General features: G+C 43.8%; 1 protein-coding gene across 1 annotated transcript; it reads left to right on the top strand.

Moving 5' to 3' along the window:
* The first annotated feature begins 1,110 nt into the window (after window positions 1-1,110).
* Window positions 1,111-17,837, top strand: LOC311103476 (acyl-coenzyme A thioesterase 9, mitochondrial-like). Its single transcript, XM_084145042.1, has 16 exons — window positions 1,111-1,240; window positions 2,054-2,148; window positions 2,337-2,363; window positions 4,925-4,970; window positions 5,126-5,296; window positions 5,407-5,444; window positions 5,540-5,623; window positions 5,782-5,885; window positions 5,974-6,047; window positions 6,181-6,248; window positions 8,674-8,785; window positions 15,206-15,296; window positions 15,382-15,467; window positions 15,993-16,080; window positions 16,159-16,309; window positions 16,513-17,837. The coding sequence occupies exons 1-16, from the start codon at window positions 1,227-1,229 to the stop codon at window positions 16,569-16,571; spliced, it is 1,308 nt and encodes a 435-aa protein (XP_084001168.1). The 5' UTR covers window positions 1,111-1,226; the 3' UTR covers window positions 16,572-17,837.
* Window positions 17,838-18,265: the final 428 nt, after the last annotated feature.

Here is an 18,265-nt window from a genome sequence, read left to right as displayed (position 1 = left end):
GTCTTTCCTTGCAGCACTCGACCACACGACTGGACAATAATCAAGATAAGACAAGCCTGCAGGACTTGCTTTGTGGAGTGTGGTGTCAAGAAAGCAGAACATCTCTTTATTAAGGACAGACCTCTCCCCATCTTTACAACCATTTAATCTATATGTTTTGACTATGACAGTTTACAGTAATTGAAAGAAGCAATCTCATAAATTCATCAAGTGCAGCGTCTGGATGCTCCTTATTAATCACATTAGACTAACAAATATTTTTTACATCATCCACATAAGAGTCACAGCAAAATCATTTGCATGATCTCTTATACACTATTTTAGGCCCAGCTTTTGGAACCTTGGCTCTCCTAGATATAGTCACTATATTGTAATCAATGCATCCAATGGGTACAGATACAGCTTTAGAACAGAGTTCTACAGTATTAGTAAAAATGTGATCAATACATGTGGATGATCTTGTTCCTGTAGTGTTTGTAAACACCCTGGTAGGTTGATTAATAACCTGAACCAGATTACAGGCACTGGTTACATTGAGAAGCTTCCTCTTGAGCAGACAGCTTGATGAAAACCAGTCAATATGCAGGTCCCCAAGAAAGTAGACCCTTGTTTACATCACATACACTATTAAGCGTTTCACACGTTATTTAGATACTGATTGTTAGCACTTGGTGGCCTATAGCAACGTCCCAGAAGAATAGGCTTTAGATGAGGCAGGTGAATCTGCAGCCATCCACAGTACTTCAATAACACTTGACATGAGATCTTCTGTAAACATTACTGGGATATGGTTCTGAATATATATAGCAACACCTCCCCCATAAGCATTCCTGCCTCTTCTGTAGATGTTATATCCTTTTATTGCTACTGCTCTATCATCAAATGAATTATCTAAGTGAGTCTCAATAATGGCTAATATATGAATGTTATATAACCTATAAATGCCTCATGAGCTTTAAATTCAACTGTGGTACCCCATCACAACCCACGAATTTGAGAGCGCGTTTAAGCCGTACATTATATTCCCAAAATAATTGCGCACTTATTTGTCATATTACGGTACGAGCCGGAAGGGGAAATGTCCACAAAGAAGTACAATTGTCAGTACTCACACTTGTCCCGGAGTCACTCTTGGCAAGATTAGCTTAATCTGTCCCCCTTTTCAAAGTTAAAATTAGCTAACTTCTCAAGCGTCTTTAAATAGCAAATCAACGATATATACAGAAATGCTGTTGCCTAGGTATGGAGTGGAGAAGAGTTTTTTTTTTACAAAAAAGCTAGCTATTGTATTTTGTGTAGTAACTAGCTAGCTAGCTAAGGCTATTGACCAACGTTAGTTTCTAGCTAACCAAGCAGTGATTTTAGTTTGCGGCCTACCTTTATCAGTTGAAGTATGTCAGGCACATCTTTGGGTTTTGCTTTCCGTGTTTTAAAATGTAACGTTACCATTTTCTTGTTTTAGATTAATAAGAGCCAAACAGTCGATTTGACAGAACATTTAGCTAGTTAGCCTGGCTTATTAGCTAGGTAGGTAACGTTCGCTACCTTGGTGGTTCTATTTCATCCAAGTCCTAACCCAAAAGTATCGCTAGATACATTGAAGGACATTGCTGAGAGGAAAGGTTCGAATGGAGGCCCCTTTTCATCCTAGAGTTGGGTGAGAAAGTTCACGCGCTTTTTACAGAAGGCGTGTCTGTTCTACTGTCATAAATACATTAGAGGCTTCATTCCACCCTCTCTGGCTAAATACCTAGCAATATACAGATAGACTGTTCAGCGCTAAGTCTGTCTAGGTACTAGCTACGACTGTAACCTAACGTCACTAAAATTCTGTTTGTTGACAGCGACACCCAAAGTATTGAGATGCACCCTCTGACTGACCTGATATCCCCTTGGGCAGCTATAACTAGCAGTATCAGTGGGCTACGTGCCAGGGACTTGACAGACATCTGGGATTCCCATACACGTCTATAATAGGTTTACGGGATGGACTTATTGTAATTGGAGTTAAAATGTTGTGGGCTTGTTGTGTTGACATTTCAGTGTTCCACAGGATCCGTTTGCTAAGGTCAGTGGCGTCCCTGACAACCAGGGCGTTCTCCAGGCGGCCTGTGTCTCTGCAGGGGAAGGCCCCGGACATGTCTGAGGGTAAGGCCATACCCACGTTACTGACTGACTAATTATGTTTTTGATATATTGGTTGATTGATTAACTGACTCACTCACTGTTATGAACCTAATGTGTACTACTTGTGAGGTATGATGGCAATACTAGAGAACACATTGAGTCTCCATCCAGTCTCCTCCTCTGACCCCTGTCTTGTTTTGTCTCCACAGGAAATGCTCACTTGCTAGTGTCAAATGGTGTGTTGGTAAACAAACCTGAATCCTAACTGTATAAAACACTTCCTTAATTCAGTTTTAATTAAATGTAATCCTGCCTGCATGTAGCTTAGCTAACTGTCTCTCAAACACACTGTCTTGCACAAACTCTCACACACCCTGTCACGCTCTCTCGTGATATCCAGCACCCTGTCACTCACTCTTGTGATATCAGCACCCTGTCACTCTCTTGTGATATCCAGCACCCTGTCACTCTCTTGTGATATCCAGCACCCTGTCACTCACTCTTGTGATATCCAGCACCCTGTCACTCACTCTTGTGATATCCAGCACCCTGTCACTCACTCTTGTGATATCCAGCACCCTGTCACTCACTCTTGTGATATCCAGCACCCTGTCACTCTCTCTTGTGATATCCAGCACCCTGTCACACTCTCTTGTGATATCCAGCACCCTGTCACTCTCTCTTGTGATATCCAGCACCCTGTCACACTCTCTTGTGATATCCAGAACCCTGTCACTCTCTCTTGTGATATCCAGCACCCTGTCACTCTCTCTTGTGATATCCAGCACCCTGTCACTCTCTCTTGTGATATACATTGAAAAAAATTAATATGCCATTTAGCAGACGCTTTTATCCAAAGCGACTTACAGTCATGCGTGCATACATTTTTGTGTATGGGTGGTCCCGGGGATCGATCCCACTACCTTGGCGTTACAAGCGCCGTGCTCTACCAGCTGAGCTACAGAGGACCACAGATCCAGCACCCTGTCACTCTCTCTTGTGATATCCAGCACCCTGTCACTCTCTCTTGTGATATCCAGCACCCTGTCACTCTCTCTTGTGATATCCAGCACCCTGTCACTCTCTCTTGTGATATCCAGCACCCTGTCACTCTCTCTTGTGATATCCAGCACCCTGTCACACTCTCTTGTGATATCCAGCACCCTGTCACTCTCTCTTGTGATATCCAGCACCCTGTCACTCTCTCTTGTGATATCCAGCACCCTGTCACTCTCTCTTGTGATATAAATTGAAAAAAATTAATATGCCATTTAGCAGACGCTTTTATCCAAAGCGACTTACAGTCATGCGTGCATACATTTTTGTGTATGGGTGGTCCCGGGGATCGATCCCACTACCTTGGCGTTACAAGCGCCGTGCTCTACCAGCTGAGCTACAGAGGACCACAGATCCAGCAACTGTCACTCTCTCTTGTGATATCCAGCACCCTGTCACTCTCTCTTGTGACATCCAGCACCCTGTCACTCTCTCTTGTGATATCCAGCACCCTGTCACTCTCTCTTGTGATATCCAGCACCCTGTCACTCTCTCTTGTGATATCCAGCACCCTGTCACACTCTCTTGTGATATCCAGCACCCTGTCACACTCTCTTGTGATATCCAGCACCCTGTCACACTCTCTTGTGATATCCAGCACCCTGTCACACTTTCTTGTGATATCCAGCACCCTGTCACACTCTCTTGTGATATCCAGCACCCTGTCACTCTCTCTTGTGATATCCAGCACCCTGTCACTCTCTCTTGTGATATCCAGCACCGTGTCACTCTCTTGTGATATCAGCACCCTGTCACTATCTCTTGTGATATCCAGCAGCCTTCTGTGGTCTGTTTAGAGCTCGCCTGGTGTATGGGCTTGTTTCCCTCTTCCATTTTCTACTGACTGAACTGTGAATGCATCCCTGGCCTGTGGCAGTGGCTAGCTCTTCTTACAGATGCTGCAACCCTCCTGTAGTATATTTTAGTAGACAGACCTTTAATGTTCTCTATACAAACGTACATTATGTACCGTATCTATAGTACTGTATGTTCCTCAGAGATGGACCATCAGGATGTCTTGAGCTGGCTTCTGTCTTGGTGATTTTAGGGGTGCACCTCTCTCTCTCCCTCTTTCAAGTGTCTTGTTTCATATCGGTTCATATCATCTCAACATTATGACAAGACAGCGACGCCAGTCAGGTGGGCCACAAACCAATGGGCAAATCTCAAATTACACTGTATTACCTTGTCAGTGCACTACTGATTTCCCCCATTGCACACACACCCTCGAGCTGCAGCGCAGAGCCACTCAGTGGTTCCATGTGCTAGCTGGAACAACAGTAGAACTGATATAGTGTATCCCATCCAGACCTCACTACTCTCTGGAGCTTGCTGCTGTCATTCTGTCTGAGATCATATGTTTCCCATTGTATTTTGATTTATTTATACCTATTGGTGCCCAGCCCACACGGGCTAAGTCTTGACGTAATATGTACAAAAAACACAAAACAAAATTACATTTTGCAATTGACACAAATAGATAATAATCATGGCAAGTACAGCTGCCATTTTGTCACATTATACAAATAACACATTTCTCCTTCCCTCCAGGCTTTAAAAATAAATTGAGCAATATCAAATACCGTAGCGCTGCCCTAAACTCTTTCGCAACAGTGCACTCAACCAAAGCGTTCTCATCAAATACGCCCTGTCTGCAAAATAGTTCAAACCTGAGCTCAGTATCATTACACACAAACACACACATACACTGAGCTGATCAACTGTGTGGATTGTTTTTCAGTGCGCAACCGGCTGAGGGAGATTGTGGGAGCGTCCACTAACTGGAGGTAACAGAAACAGTGTAGCTACTTTGTATTGAGATATTGATACCACGACAAGGAAGACCAGTGTTGTTGACTGTTAGAGATGTTTATGACCTTGTTAAACTCACAGCTCATTCCTGATGTATCTCCCTTTCTCTATCTCCCCTCCCATCCTGTAGGGACCACCAGCAGGCGTTAGCTGACCGTTTGTCGTTGTCCAATCAGCTGGCTGGTTCTCAAGATGAGCTTCCTGTCCGCAGGATGAAGGACAGCTACATAGAGGTCCACCTTCCCCTGGGCACAGACCCTACACTTAGAGAGAAATACCTCAACTATCACAAAGGTGTCAGGTAACACATGCTCACACACACACACACACACACACACACACACACACACCCACACACACACACACACACACACCCTTTCCCCCCCTCTCAGTCTGGTGTCTCTATTCCAGGTTTGGCCGTATCCTGGAGGATCTGGACAGTCTTGCAGGTATGACATCATCATCATCACCTCAACCACAGTGCACACAGGAACATGGTATTAGTGTTATTACTCCCACTCTTTCTCTCCCACTCTCTCCTCAGTGTTGATCTGTTACTCTCACACCCATAACAAGGCACTTCAGAGATCTCCTCTGTCCATCGTCACTGCCCTGGTGGACAAGATAGGTATGACGCCCAACAGTCCTGATACAACTACAGGATGTACTGTATAGACCAGTGTTTCTCAAGTCTAATCCTGGGACACTTTCCTAGTATCATTTAATAGTTTGTTGCTGTTGCATTCTGGTAGTTGTGGCTTATTTTCCCTGTTTGTGATGTCACAGACATGAGGAAACACATCATCCACCCTGACTGTGACATCAAGTTCGCTGGTCACGTGACCTGGGTGGGGAAGACCTCCATCGAAGCCAAGATGCACATGTCTCAGGTACACACACACAAACAAACACACACACACACACACACACACACACTAATGTCCACAATGGTGACGTTATGTCTGTGTGTATGTATAGTACCATGATGGGGCCTACACTCCAGTTCTGGACGCTACGTTTGTTATGGTGGCCAGAGACCCTGAGAACAAGAGGTACACAACATCCATCCGTCACTCCAACCATCCATCCGTCACTCCAACCATTCATCCATCCATCCATAGTATCCATCCATCCCTAACTGTCTGTCTGTCTGTCTCTCTCTGTCTCTCTCTCTGTCTCTCTCAGGGCAGCATTTGTTAACCCTCTGCAACCAGAGGGGCCTGAGGAGGAGGAACTGTTTCAGCAGGGAGAGAGTAAGACACACTACATGCATGCATATATATATATATATACTGCTCAAAAAAATAAAGGGAACACTAAAATAACAAATCCTAAATCTGAATGAATGAAATAATCTTATTAAATACTTTTTTCTTTACATAGTTGAATGTGCTGACAACAAAATCACACAAAAATTATCAATGGAAATCAAATGTATCAACCCATGGAGGTCTGGATTTGGAGTCACCCTCAAAATTTAAGTGGAAAACCACACTACAGGCTGATCCAACTTTGTGCTAGCTGTGCCACTAGAGATCCTGGTTCGAATCCAGGCTCTGTCGTAGCCGGCCGCGACCGGGAGACCCATGGGGCGGCGCACAATTGGCCCAGCCTCGTCCAGGGTAGGGGAGGGAATGGCCGGCAGGGATGTAGCTCAGTTGGTAGAGCATGGTGTTTGCAACGCCAGGGTTGTGGGTTCGATTCCCACGGGGGGCCAGTATAAAAAATAAATAAAAATAATGTATGCACTCACTAACTGTAAGTCGCTCTGGATAAGAGCGTCTGCTAAATGACTAAAATGTAAAATGTAAATGATGTAATGTCCTTAAAACAAGTCAAAATGAGGCTCAGTAGTGTGTGTGGCCTCCACGTGCCTGTATAATAATAATAATAATAATAATAATAATAATATGCCATTTAGCAGACGCTTTTATCCAAAGCGACTTACAGTCATGCGTGCATACATTTTTATTTATTTTTTGTGTATGGGTGGTCCCGGGGATCGAACCCACTACCTTGGCGTTACAAGCGCCGTGCTCTACCAGCTGAGCTACAGAGGACCACAGTTGTTCTGAGTGTTTGCAGGGCTAGTGTTTTTAGCTAATTTGTGTATCTCACATTATGTGCCCAGTATGATAGTTTTCTTGCTCTTTCTTAGCAGATAATGACAACATGACAATAACAGTAGCTGATGTAATGAAAAGTTGGAGGGTGGTTGGTAATGGAGGACATCAGGTGGATCCATGTCTGGGTGTTAGGCAGAACCCCTAGGTCCTGTCTGTAATGTATGACCTCCCTACAACGCCTGGGCATGCTCCTGATGAGGTGGCGGATGGTCTCCTGAGGGATCTCCTCCCAGACCTGGACTAAAGCATCCGCCAACTCCTGGACAGTCTGTGGTGCAACATGGCATTGGTGGATGGAGCGAGACATGATGTCCCAGATGTGCTCAATTGGATTCAGGTCTGGGGAACGGGCGGGCCAGTCCATAGCATCAATGCCTTCCTCTTGCAGGAACTGCTGACACACTCCAGCCACATGAGGTCTAGCATTGTCTTGCATTAGGGGGAACCCAGGGCCAACCGCACCAGCATATGGTCTCACAAGGGGTCTGAGGATCTAATCTCGGTACCTAATGGCAGTCAGGCTACCTCTGGCGAGCACATGGAGGGCTGTGCGGCCCCCCAAAGAAATGCCACCCCACACCATGACTGACCCACCGCCAAACCGGTCATGCTGGAGGATGTTGCAGGCAGCAGAACGTTCTCCACGGCGTCTCCACTCTGTCACGTCTGTCACATGCTCAGTGTGAACCTGCTTTCATCTGTGAAGAGCACAGGGCGCCAGTGGCGAATTTGCCAATCTTGGTGTTCTCTGGCAAATGCCAAACGTCCTGCACGGTGTTGGGCTGTAAGCACAACCCCCACCTGTGGACGTCGGGCCCTCATACCACCCTCATGGAGTCTGTTTCAGACCGTTTGAGCAGACACATGCACATTTGTGGCCTGCTGGAGGTTATTTTGCAGGGCTCTGGCAGTGCTCCTTCTGCTCCTCCTTGCACAAAGGCGGAGGTAGCAGTCCTGCTGCTGGGTTGTTGCCCTCCTACGGCCTCCTCCACGTCTCCTGATGTACTGGCCTGTCTCCTGGTAGCGCCTCCATGCTCTGGACACTACGCTGACAGACACAGCAAACCTTCTTGCCACAGCTCGCATTGATGTGCCATCCTGGATGAGCTGCACTACCTGAGCCACTTGTGTGGGTTGTAGACTCCGTCTCATGCTACCACTAGAGTGAAAGCGCCGGCAGCATTCAAAAGTGACCAAAACATCAGCCAGGAAGCATAGGAACTGAGAAGTGGTCTGTGGTCACCACCTGCAAAACCAGGCCTTTATTGGGGGTGTCTTGCTAATTGCCTATAATTTCCACCTGTTGTCTATTCCAATTGCACAACAGCATGTGAAATGTATTGTCAATCAGTGTTGCTTCCTAAGTGGACAGTTTGATTTCACAGAAGTGTGATTGACTTGGAGTTACATTGTGTTGTTTAAGTGTTCCCTTAATTTTTTTGAGCAGTGTGTGTATGTATATATATATATATATATACATACATACACATACACACATTACTGTGTGTTTGTTTCTATTCTTTACTGTGTCTGTGTTTCTCCCTCCCTCCAGTCAATAAGACGCGTCGTATAGAGCTGAGCACAGCGTCTCTACTGAAGGTGGCCCCTACTGCTGAGGAGAGGAAGATCGTACACAGCCTGTTCCTCAACACCCTGGACACCAAGTATGACACACACACACACACACAAACACAGGCGTCAGTAAAAATTTGACGTAAACAATTAGCAACTAAACTTCCATAGTGTATCTTTAAATCACAATGATTCTTTTTCGGACACACGTGACCATAAAGGACTTATTGGGAGTCATATCCTGTCACGTCAAATTGTTGTCACATTGATTTTCCCTGAAAAATGAGAGAAGTTCACTCGTTTTCAAGAGTGTCCCAAAAAAATGAAATATATATATACAGTTGAAGTCAGAAGTTTACATACACCTTAGCCAAATACATTTAAACTCAGTTTTTCACAATTCCTGACATTTAATCCTAGTAAAAATTCCCTGTTTTAGGTCAGTTAGGATCACAGATTTATTTTAAGAATGTGAAATGTCAGAATAATAGTAGTTTCATCACATTCCCAGTGGGTCAGAAGTTTACATACACTCAATTAGTATTTGGTAGCATTGCCTTTAAATTGTTTAACTTGGGTCAAAAGTTTCAGGTAGCCTTCCACAAGTTTCCCACAATAAGTTGGGTGAATTTGTTGGTTTAAGTTGGGCCCATTCCTCCTGACAGAGCTGGTGTAACTGAGTCAGGTTTGTAGGCCTCCTTGCTCACACACGCCTTTTCAGTTCTGCCCACAAATGTTCTATAGGATTGAGGTCAGGGCTTTGTGATGGCCACTCCAAAACCTTGACTTTGTTGTCCTTAAGCCATTTTGCCACAACTTTGGAAGTATGCTTGGGGTCATTGTCCATTTGGAAGACCCATTTGCGACCAAGCTTTAACTTCCTGACTGATGTCTTGAGATGTTGCTTCAATATATCCACATAATATTCCTTCCTCATGATGCCATCTATTTTGTGAAGTGCACCATTCCCTCCTGCAGCAAAGCACCCCCACAACATGATGCTGCCACCCCCGTGCTTCACGGTCGGGAGGGTGTTCTTCGGCTTGCAAGCTACCCCCTTTTTCCTCCAAACATAACGATGGTCATTATGGCCAAACAGTTCTATTTATGTTTCATCAGACCAGAGGACATTTCTCTAAAAAGTATGATCTTTGTCCCCATGTGCAGTTGCAAACCGTAGTCTGGCTTTTTTTATGGCGGTTTTGGAGCAGTGGCTTCTTCCTTGCTGAGCGGCCTTTCAGGTTATGGCGATTATAGGACTCGTTTTACTGTGGATAGATACCTTTGTACTTTTGTTTCCTCCAGCATCTTCACAAGGTCATTTGCTGTTGTTCTGGGATTGATTTGCACTTTTCGCACCAAAGTACGTTCATCTCTAGGAGACAGAACGCGTCTCCTTCCTGAGCGGTATGACGGCTGCGTGGTCCAATGGTGTTTATACTTGCATACTATTGTTTGTACAGATGAACGTGGTACCTTCAGGCGTTTGGAAAATTGCTCCCAAGGATGAACCAGACTTGTGGAGGTCTACAATTCTTTGGCTGATTTCTTTTGATTTTCCCATGATGTCAAGCAAAGAGGCACTGAGTTTGAAGGTAGGCCTTGAAGTATATCCACAGGTACACCTCCAATTGACTCAAATGATGTCAATTAGCCTATCAGAAGCTTCTAAAGTCATGACATAATTTTCTGGAATTTTCCAAGCTGTTTAAAGGCACAGTCAACTTAGTGTATGTAAACATCTGACCCACTGGAATTGTGATACAGTGAATTATACGTTAAATAATCTGTCTGTAAACAATTGTTGGAAAAATTACTTGTGTCATGCGCAAACTAGATGTCCTAACCGACTTGCCAAAACTATACTTTGTTAACAAGAAATTTGTGGAGTGGTTGAAAAACGAGTTTTAATGACTCCAACTTAAGTGTATGTAAACTTCCGACTTCAACTGTATATATACACATACAGTGCATTCGGAAAGTATTCAGACCCCTTGACTTTTTCCACATTTTGTTACATAACAGCCTTATTCTAAAATGGATTAAATAGTTTTTTCCCCTCATCAATCTACACACAATACCCCATAATGACAAAGCAAAAACAGGTTCACCATCTCATTTTCAAGTGTCCCAAAAAAATGACAGCTGCGGAAAGAATTAAGAGACCACTGCAAAATTATCCGTTTCTCTGGTTTTACTATTTATAGGTATATGTTTGGGTAAAAATAAATGTTTTTTTTTATTCTATAAACTACTGACATTTCTCCCAAATTCCAAATAAAGATATTGTCATTTAGAGCATTTATTTGGTCAGTAGAGAGTCGTTTTCGCCCTCTGCCAGTCTGTAGCTTTGTTGTCCCCAATGTCTGCTGCTTTACCTTGTTCTTATGAACCGCTGTCTTCGAAATTTTAAGGATGGAAGCAACCTGACGCTCACTGTATCCCTCTGCCAGTAAAGCCAGAATTGAACCCTTCTTTTCCTCACTCAAAACTTTCCTTTTCAACTCTTTTGGTATGGTCAATTGTTCTTTTTTGATTAACATTACTTTTGAGGTACTATTAGCACTGTTTTTGCCATCCAGCTGGTCCTATTGCAAGAGGATAGTGATGATCACAGCCGTGGTTTTTATACTTTTCCTCGTTAAATAAGATTTGGTTCATGTGATCACCTAATCAGTACCTAATTCAATAGAATGAGGTGTGCCTATGTTGGAATTCAACAGACACTGGAATGGAATGGCTGTCATACATGTAGAGATGCTGATTTAAGAAAAATTTGCAGTGGTCTCTTAATTTTTTCCACAGCTATGTGTGTGTATGTATGTATGTATGTATGTATGTATGTGTATATACAGTGGGGGAAAAAAGTATTTAGTCAGCCACCAATTGTGCAAGTTCTCCCACTTAAAAAGATGAGAGGCCTGTAATTTTCATCATAGGTACACGTCAACTATGACAGACAAATTGAGAATTTTTTTTCCAGAAAATCACATTGTAGGATTTTTTATGAATTTATTTGCAAATTATGGTGGAAAATAAGTATTTGGTCACCTACAAACAAGCAAGATTTCTGGCTCTCACAGACCTGTAACTTCTTCTTTAAGAGGCTCCTCTGTCCTCCACTCGTTACCTGTATTAATGGCACCTGTTTGAACTTATCAGTATAAAAGACACCTGTCCACAACCTCAAACAGTCACACTCCAAACTCCACTATGGCCAAGACCAAAGAGCTGTCAAAGGACACCAGTAACAAAATTGTAGACCTGCACCAGGCTGGGAAGACTGAATCTGCAATAGGTAAGCAGCTTGGTTTGAAGAAATCAACTGTGGGAGCAATTATTAGGAAATGGAAGACATACAAGACCACTGATAATCTCCCTCGATCTGGGGCTCCACGCAAGATCTCACCCCGTGGGGTCAAAATGATCACAAGAACGGTGAGCAAAAATCCCAGAACCACACGGGGGGACCTAGTGAATGACCTGCAGAGAGCTGGGACCAAAGTAACAAAGCCTACAATCAGTAACACACTACGCCGCCAGGGACTCAAATCCTGCAGTGCCAGACGTGTCCCCCTACTTAAGCCAGTACATGTCCAGGCCCATCTGAAGTTTGCTAGAGTGCATTTGGATGATCCAGAAGAGGATTGGGAGAATGTCATATGGTCAGATGAAACCAAAATATAACTTTTTGGTAAAAACTCAACTCGTCGTGTTTGGAGGACAAAGAATGCTGAGTTGCATCCAAAGAACACCATACCTACTGTGAAGCATGGGGGTGGAAACATCATGCTTTGGGGCTGTTTTTCTGCAAAGGGACCAGGACGACTGATCCGTGTAAAGGAAATAATGAATGGGGCCATGTATCGTGAGATTTTGAGTGAAAACCTCCTTCCATCAGCAAGGGCATTGAAGATGAAACGTGGCTGGGTCTTTCAGCATGACAATGATCCCAAACACACCGCCCGGGCAACGAAGGAGTGGCTTCGTAAGAAGCATTTCAAGGTCCTGGAGTGGCCTAGCCATTCTCCAGATCTCAACCCCATAGAAAATCTTTGGAGGGAGTTGAAAGACTGTGTTGCCCAGCGACAGCCCCAAAACATCACTGCTCTAGAGGAGATCTGCATGGAGGAATGGGCCAAAATACCAGCAACAGTGTGTGAAAACCTTGAAGACTTACAGAAAACGTTTGACCTGTGTTATTGCCAACAAAGGGTATATAACAAAGTATTGAGAAACTTTTGTTATTGACCAAATACTTATTTTCCACCATAATTTGCAAATAAATTCATAAAAAATCCTACAATGTGATTTTCTGGATTTTCTTTCCTCATTTTGTCTGTCATAGTTGATGTGTACCTATGATGAAAATTACAGGCCTCTCTCATCTTTTTAAGTGGGAGAACTTGCACAATTGGTGGCTGACTAAAGACTTTTTTCCCCCACTGTACATACATATTTATAAATATCTTCACATTGTGATGTTTCTATTAGTTAAAAACACAACATTTGAAAAAGGTCTCTAATGCCCTGATGTAAATGATTCCAGTCAGTTGGGTCTTTGTACCTGAAAGATCTTACTCCAACCTCATGATTTACCCTTGGAATTTGTAATTGCTGCTGCTGTTGAAAGGAGTAGTGTCAGTCTTGTACAGTTAGGTGTTCCTTAATATACAGTGAGGGGAAAAAAGTATTTGATCCCCTGCTGATTTTGTACGTTTGCCCACTGACAAAGAAATGATCAGTCTATAATTTTAATGGTAGGTTTATTTGAACAGTGAGAGACAGAATAACAACAAAAAAATCCAGAAGAACGCATGTAGAAAATGTTATAAATTGATTTGCATTTTAATGAGGGAAATAAGTATTTGACCCCCTCTCAATCAGAAAGATTTCTGGCTCCCAGGTGTCTTTTATACAGGTAACGAGCTGAGATTAGGAGCACACTCTTAAAGGGAGTGCTCCTAATCTCAGCTTGTTACCTGTATAAAAAGACACCTGTCCACAGAAGCAATCAATCAATCAGATTCCAAACTCTCCACCATGGCCAAGACCAAAGAGCTCTCCAAGGATGTCAGGGACAAGATTGTAGACCTACACAAGGCTGGAATGGGATACAAGGCCATCGCCAAGCAGCTTGGTGAGAAGGTGACAGAACAGTTGGTGCGATTATTCGCAAATGGAAGAAACACAAAATAACTGTCAATCTCCCTCGGCCTGGGGCTCCATGCAAGATCTCACCTCGTGGAGTTGCAATGATCATGAGAACGGTGAGGAATCAGCCCAGAACTACACGGGAGGATCTTGTCAATGATCTCAAGGCAGCTGGGACCATAGTCACCAAGAAAGCAATTGGTAACACACTACGCCGTGAAGGACTGAAATCCTGCAACGCCCGCAAGGTCCCCCTGCTCAAGAAAGCACATATACAGGCCCGTCTGAAGTTTGCCAATGAACATCTGAATGATTCAGAGGAGAACTGGGTGAAAGTGTTGTGGTCAGATGAGACCAAAATTGAGCTCTTTGGCATCAACTCGAGGAGGAATGCTGCCTATGACCCCAAGAACACCATCCCCACCGTCAAACATGGAGGTGGAAACATTATGCTTTGGGGGTGTTTTTCTGCTAAGGGGACAGGACAACTTCACCGCATCAAAGGGACGATGGACGGGGCCATGTACCATCAAATCTTGGGTGAGAACCTCCTTCCCTCAGCCAGGGCATTGAAAATGGGTCGTGGATGGGTATTCCAGCATGACAATGACCCAAAACACACGGCCAAGGCAACAAAGGAGTGGCTCAAGAAGAAGTACATTAAGGTCCTATAGTAGCCTAGCCAGTCTCCAGACCTTAATCCAATAGAAAATCTGTGGAGGGAGCAGGTTCGAGTTGCCAAACGTCAGCCTCAAAACCTTAATGACTTGGAGAAGATCTGCAAAGAGGAGTGGGACAAAATCCCTCCTGACATGTGTGCAAACCTGGTGGCCAACTACAAGAAACGTCTGACCTCTGATTGCCAACAAGGGTTTTGCCACCAAGTACTAAGTCATGTTTTGCAGAGGGGTCAAATACTTATTTCCCTCATTAAAATGCAAATCAATTTATAACAGTTTTGACATGCATTTTTCTGGATTTTGTTGTTGTTATTCTGTCTCTCACTGTTCAAATAAACCTACCATTAAACATATAGACTGATCATGTCTTTGTCAGTGGGCAAATGTACAAAATCAGCAGGGGATCAAATACTTTTCCCCCCTCACTGTATACAGCGACATTTAAATTTCTAAAGAAATTGGTACCAATGCAGTTGTCTTCTGTTTGGGAGTGACAGACAATCTACAAGAGCAAAAGCTACCTCACAAGCTGTTAAAATATTATGCATTGTTTAGCTTCACTGTCCAAATACGAATGTTACCTCTTTTAATTAGGACAAATAATTAATTATAATTAATTATGACATCATATAATCCAGGAAAAACTGTTTATGAGTGATGGTGTTTGTTGTCCTGTAGGACAGTGAGTTTCCGTAGCAGAGTTCTGCCTCCTAACTCCGTATGGATGGAGGACGCCAAAGTTAAAGGATTGGAGATCTGCCATCCACAGGTTAGAGAGAGGAGAGAGGGAGGGAGCGAGATTCACAACCTGAAACATTTCTAATTTGTGCTGACTAAGATGTGTGTGTTTTCAGGAGAGGAATATCTTTAACAGGATCTTTGGAGGGTTTCTGATGCGGAAAGCTTACGAGCTGGGCTGGGCTAATGCATGCGCCTACGGGTGAGTGAGTGTTCCCAGCAAACCAAGAACATTCCCGGTTACGGTGTGACGTGACATGAAAAATGTACCATAAACACAGCTCAGCAATTATGTCTGGATTTAATTAAATTGTTTCTTTGAAAATATTACAGGAATGTCCTGTTAATGTTGGTTATGTTATTCAAAACACCCATAACAACAAGCAAGGAGCGTTCCCACAAGACTCTCATGAAGTTATAGTGTGATTTACGACATGCATGATTGGTCTTGTGTGGCTCAGTTGGTAGAGCATGGCACTTGCAACGCCAAGTTTGATTCCCACGGGGGAACAGTATGAATGAAAATGTATGCACTCACTACTGTAAGTCACTCTGGATAAGAGCGTCTGCTAAATGACTTAAATGTAAATTGTTCCAATAACGTTCCCTGAACATTCACAGAACCAATTTTGATTTGATAGATTGTGTGTGTTTATGTTAGAGGAGATATACATTTGTACCAGTGCATCCTCATTCTGTGTGTTCTCTCTCTCTCTCTCTGCTCCAGGGGGTGTCGGCCTAACCTGGTTGCCGTGGACGATATCCTCTTCCAGAAGCCTGTAGAGATTGGCTCCCTATTACTGCTCTCATCACAGGTGTGTGTGCATATGCCTTGGTGTGTTGTTTGATCTGGTCCAGTTTCAGTGCTGACACGCCCCTCTCTCTATCTCCAGGTGTGTTACACAGAGGGGAAGTACATCCAGGTCAGAGTTCATACAGAGGTTGTTGACCCCCTGACCCGGCAGCACAACACCACTAACGTCTTCCACTTCACCTTCGTCACAGACAAAGACGTCCCCAACATAGTACCACAGAGCTACGGAGGTATGACCTCTAACCCTAACATAGAGCTATGTAGGTATGACGTCTAACCCCTGACCTTTAACCTCTAACCCTAACATAGTAACACAGCGCTACGGAGGTACCCTTACTGGAATGTTTGTGCCCACACAAAGAGGTTAAAGTTAACGTTTGTCTATTGATTCCACACAGTCTAACATTGGTCTTACGTGTGCCTGTCTCTATAGAGTCCATGTTGTACCTGGATGGGAAGAGACACTTTAACCAGACTGTGGAGTCTCAGTGAGACAAGATGAACCCTGACCCAACACAACAACTGCCTGCCAAAGCCCTAGTGTCCAGCCACCCCACCCGCCCTCCTTACTGTGTGTGTGTGTCTATTTACATCAACAATGTGTCTATTCATTTGTTTCTCACTATGTACCATATACTCTAAGTGACCGTTTATTAGGTACACCCATCTAGTACCGGGTCGGACCCCCCTTTGCCTCCAGAACAGCCGGAATTCTTCAGGGCGTGGAAACGTTGCTCAATTGGTATCAAGGGACCTAAAGTGTGCCAGGAAAACATTCCCCATACCATTACACCACCGCCACCAGCCTGTACCATTGACACCAGGAAGGATGGGGGGGGTCCATGGACTCATGCTGCTTACGCCAAATCCTGACTCTGCCATCAGCATGATTCGTCAGACCAGGCAATGTTTTTCCATTCCTCAATTGTCCAGTGTTGGTGATCACGTGCCCACTGGAGCTGCTTCTTCTTGTTTTCAGCTGATAGGAGTGGAACCCGCTGTTGTCGTCTGCTACAGTAGCCCATCCGTGACAAGGATCGATGAGTTGTGCGTCCTGAGATGCCGTTATGTCAGTTTGTGGCCCGCCTGTTAGCTGGCATGATTCTTGCCATTCTCCTTCGACCTCTCATCAACGAGCTGTTTTCGCCCACATGACTGCCGCTGACTGGAAGTTGTTTGTTTGTCACACTATTCTCTAAACTATAGGCACAATCGTGCATGAAAAGCCCAGGAGGCCGGACGTTTCTGAGATAGTGGAACCGGCACGCCTGGCACCGACAATTATACCACACTCAAAGTTGCTTAGGTCACTCGTTTTGCCCATTCTAACGTTCAGTCGAACAGTAGCTGAATGCCTCGATGCCTGTCTGCCTGCTTTATATAGCAAGCCACAGCCACGTGACTCACTGTCTGTAGGATATTCCCTCTCTTATTCTTCTGGACAGTTGGGAATAGGGACCCCCCCCCCCCCCCCCACTGTCAATAGTGACTGTGGATCACTTCATATTTTCTATATCAACATGATTTTACTGTCAAAACGGTATTCATGCTACACTGTCTTCCAGCTTCAATACACACCGTCTTGGTTTTTCCGCAGCTACTCACCAAGGTTATTTTATTTGATATAATCCTTCATCTGTATTTATGACCGAGTGAATGGGTGTGTATGGGTTAGTTAAGGGAAAGGGGCATCTAGATTCGATCAAAGTAATTTTACAGAAATGCAAAAAATGAATACATATTTATCCTCCATTGTGATTCAGGTGTCTGTTTAACTTTGCATTTTACTATCAGCAATTGAAGACCACACTAATCACATCACTGATAGAAGCTGTTGTAAGGTTTCATACCAGTGTTAAAAGTTTTAATTTTCCTCATTTACATTTTAGTCATTTAGCAGATGCTCTCCAGTGAAGGTTGTTGAGTTGGCTAGTCTTGTTCAGGGTGCGGTGTTCCAGAATGTTCAGATAGAAATGTATTGTGTAGAACATATATGATTGCCTGTCCTATAGACATCATGTCAGCGCTATTCATTACATTTCTATCTGTAATGTTTAACTTCATTGAACAGATCCCTCTGGTAGACTGTCGTTCACATCAGCTGGTCTAAATACTGGATTATAATTCCGACACAAACATCAGTCTCATCAGTATTAGATAAATATATATGAAATTAAAGCAGCATT

Source organism: Coregonus lavaretus (genome assembly GCF_964263955.1).
Source record: "Coregonus lavaretus genome assembly, chromosome: 2".
Classification (NCBI taxonomy): domain Eukaryota; kingdom Metazoa; phylum Chordata; class Actinopteri; order Salmoniformes; family Salmonidae; genus Coregonus; species Coregonus lavaretus.
Note: the sequence above shows the minus strand (reverse complement) of the source record. Positions and strands in the feature narration are given on the sequence as shown.

Excerpts from the sequence above, each read along its gene's own strand:
- LOC311103476 (XM_084145042.1), top strand. Across the intron at positions 6,249-8,673 it reads ACTGTTTCAGCAGGGAGAGA|TCAATAAGACGCGTCGTATA; the intron begins GTAAGACACACT and ends CCCTCCCTCCAG. Across the intron at positions 16,310-16,512 it reads AGTACCACAGAGCTACGGAG|AGTCCATGTTGTACCTGGAT; the intron begins GTATGACCTCTA and ends CTGTCTCTATAG.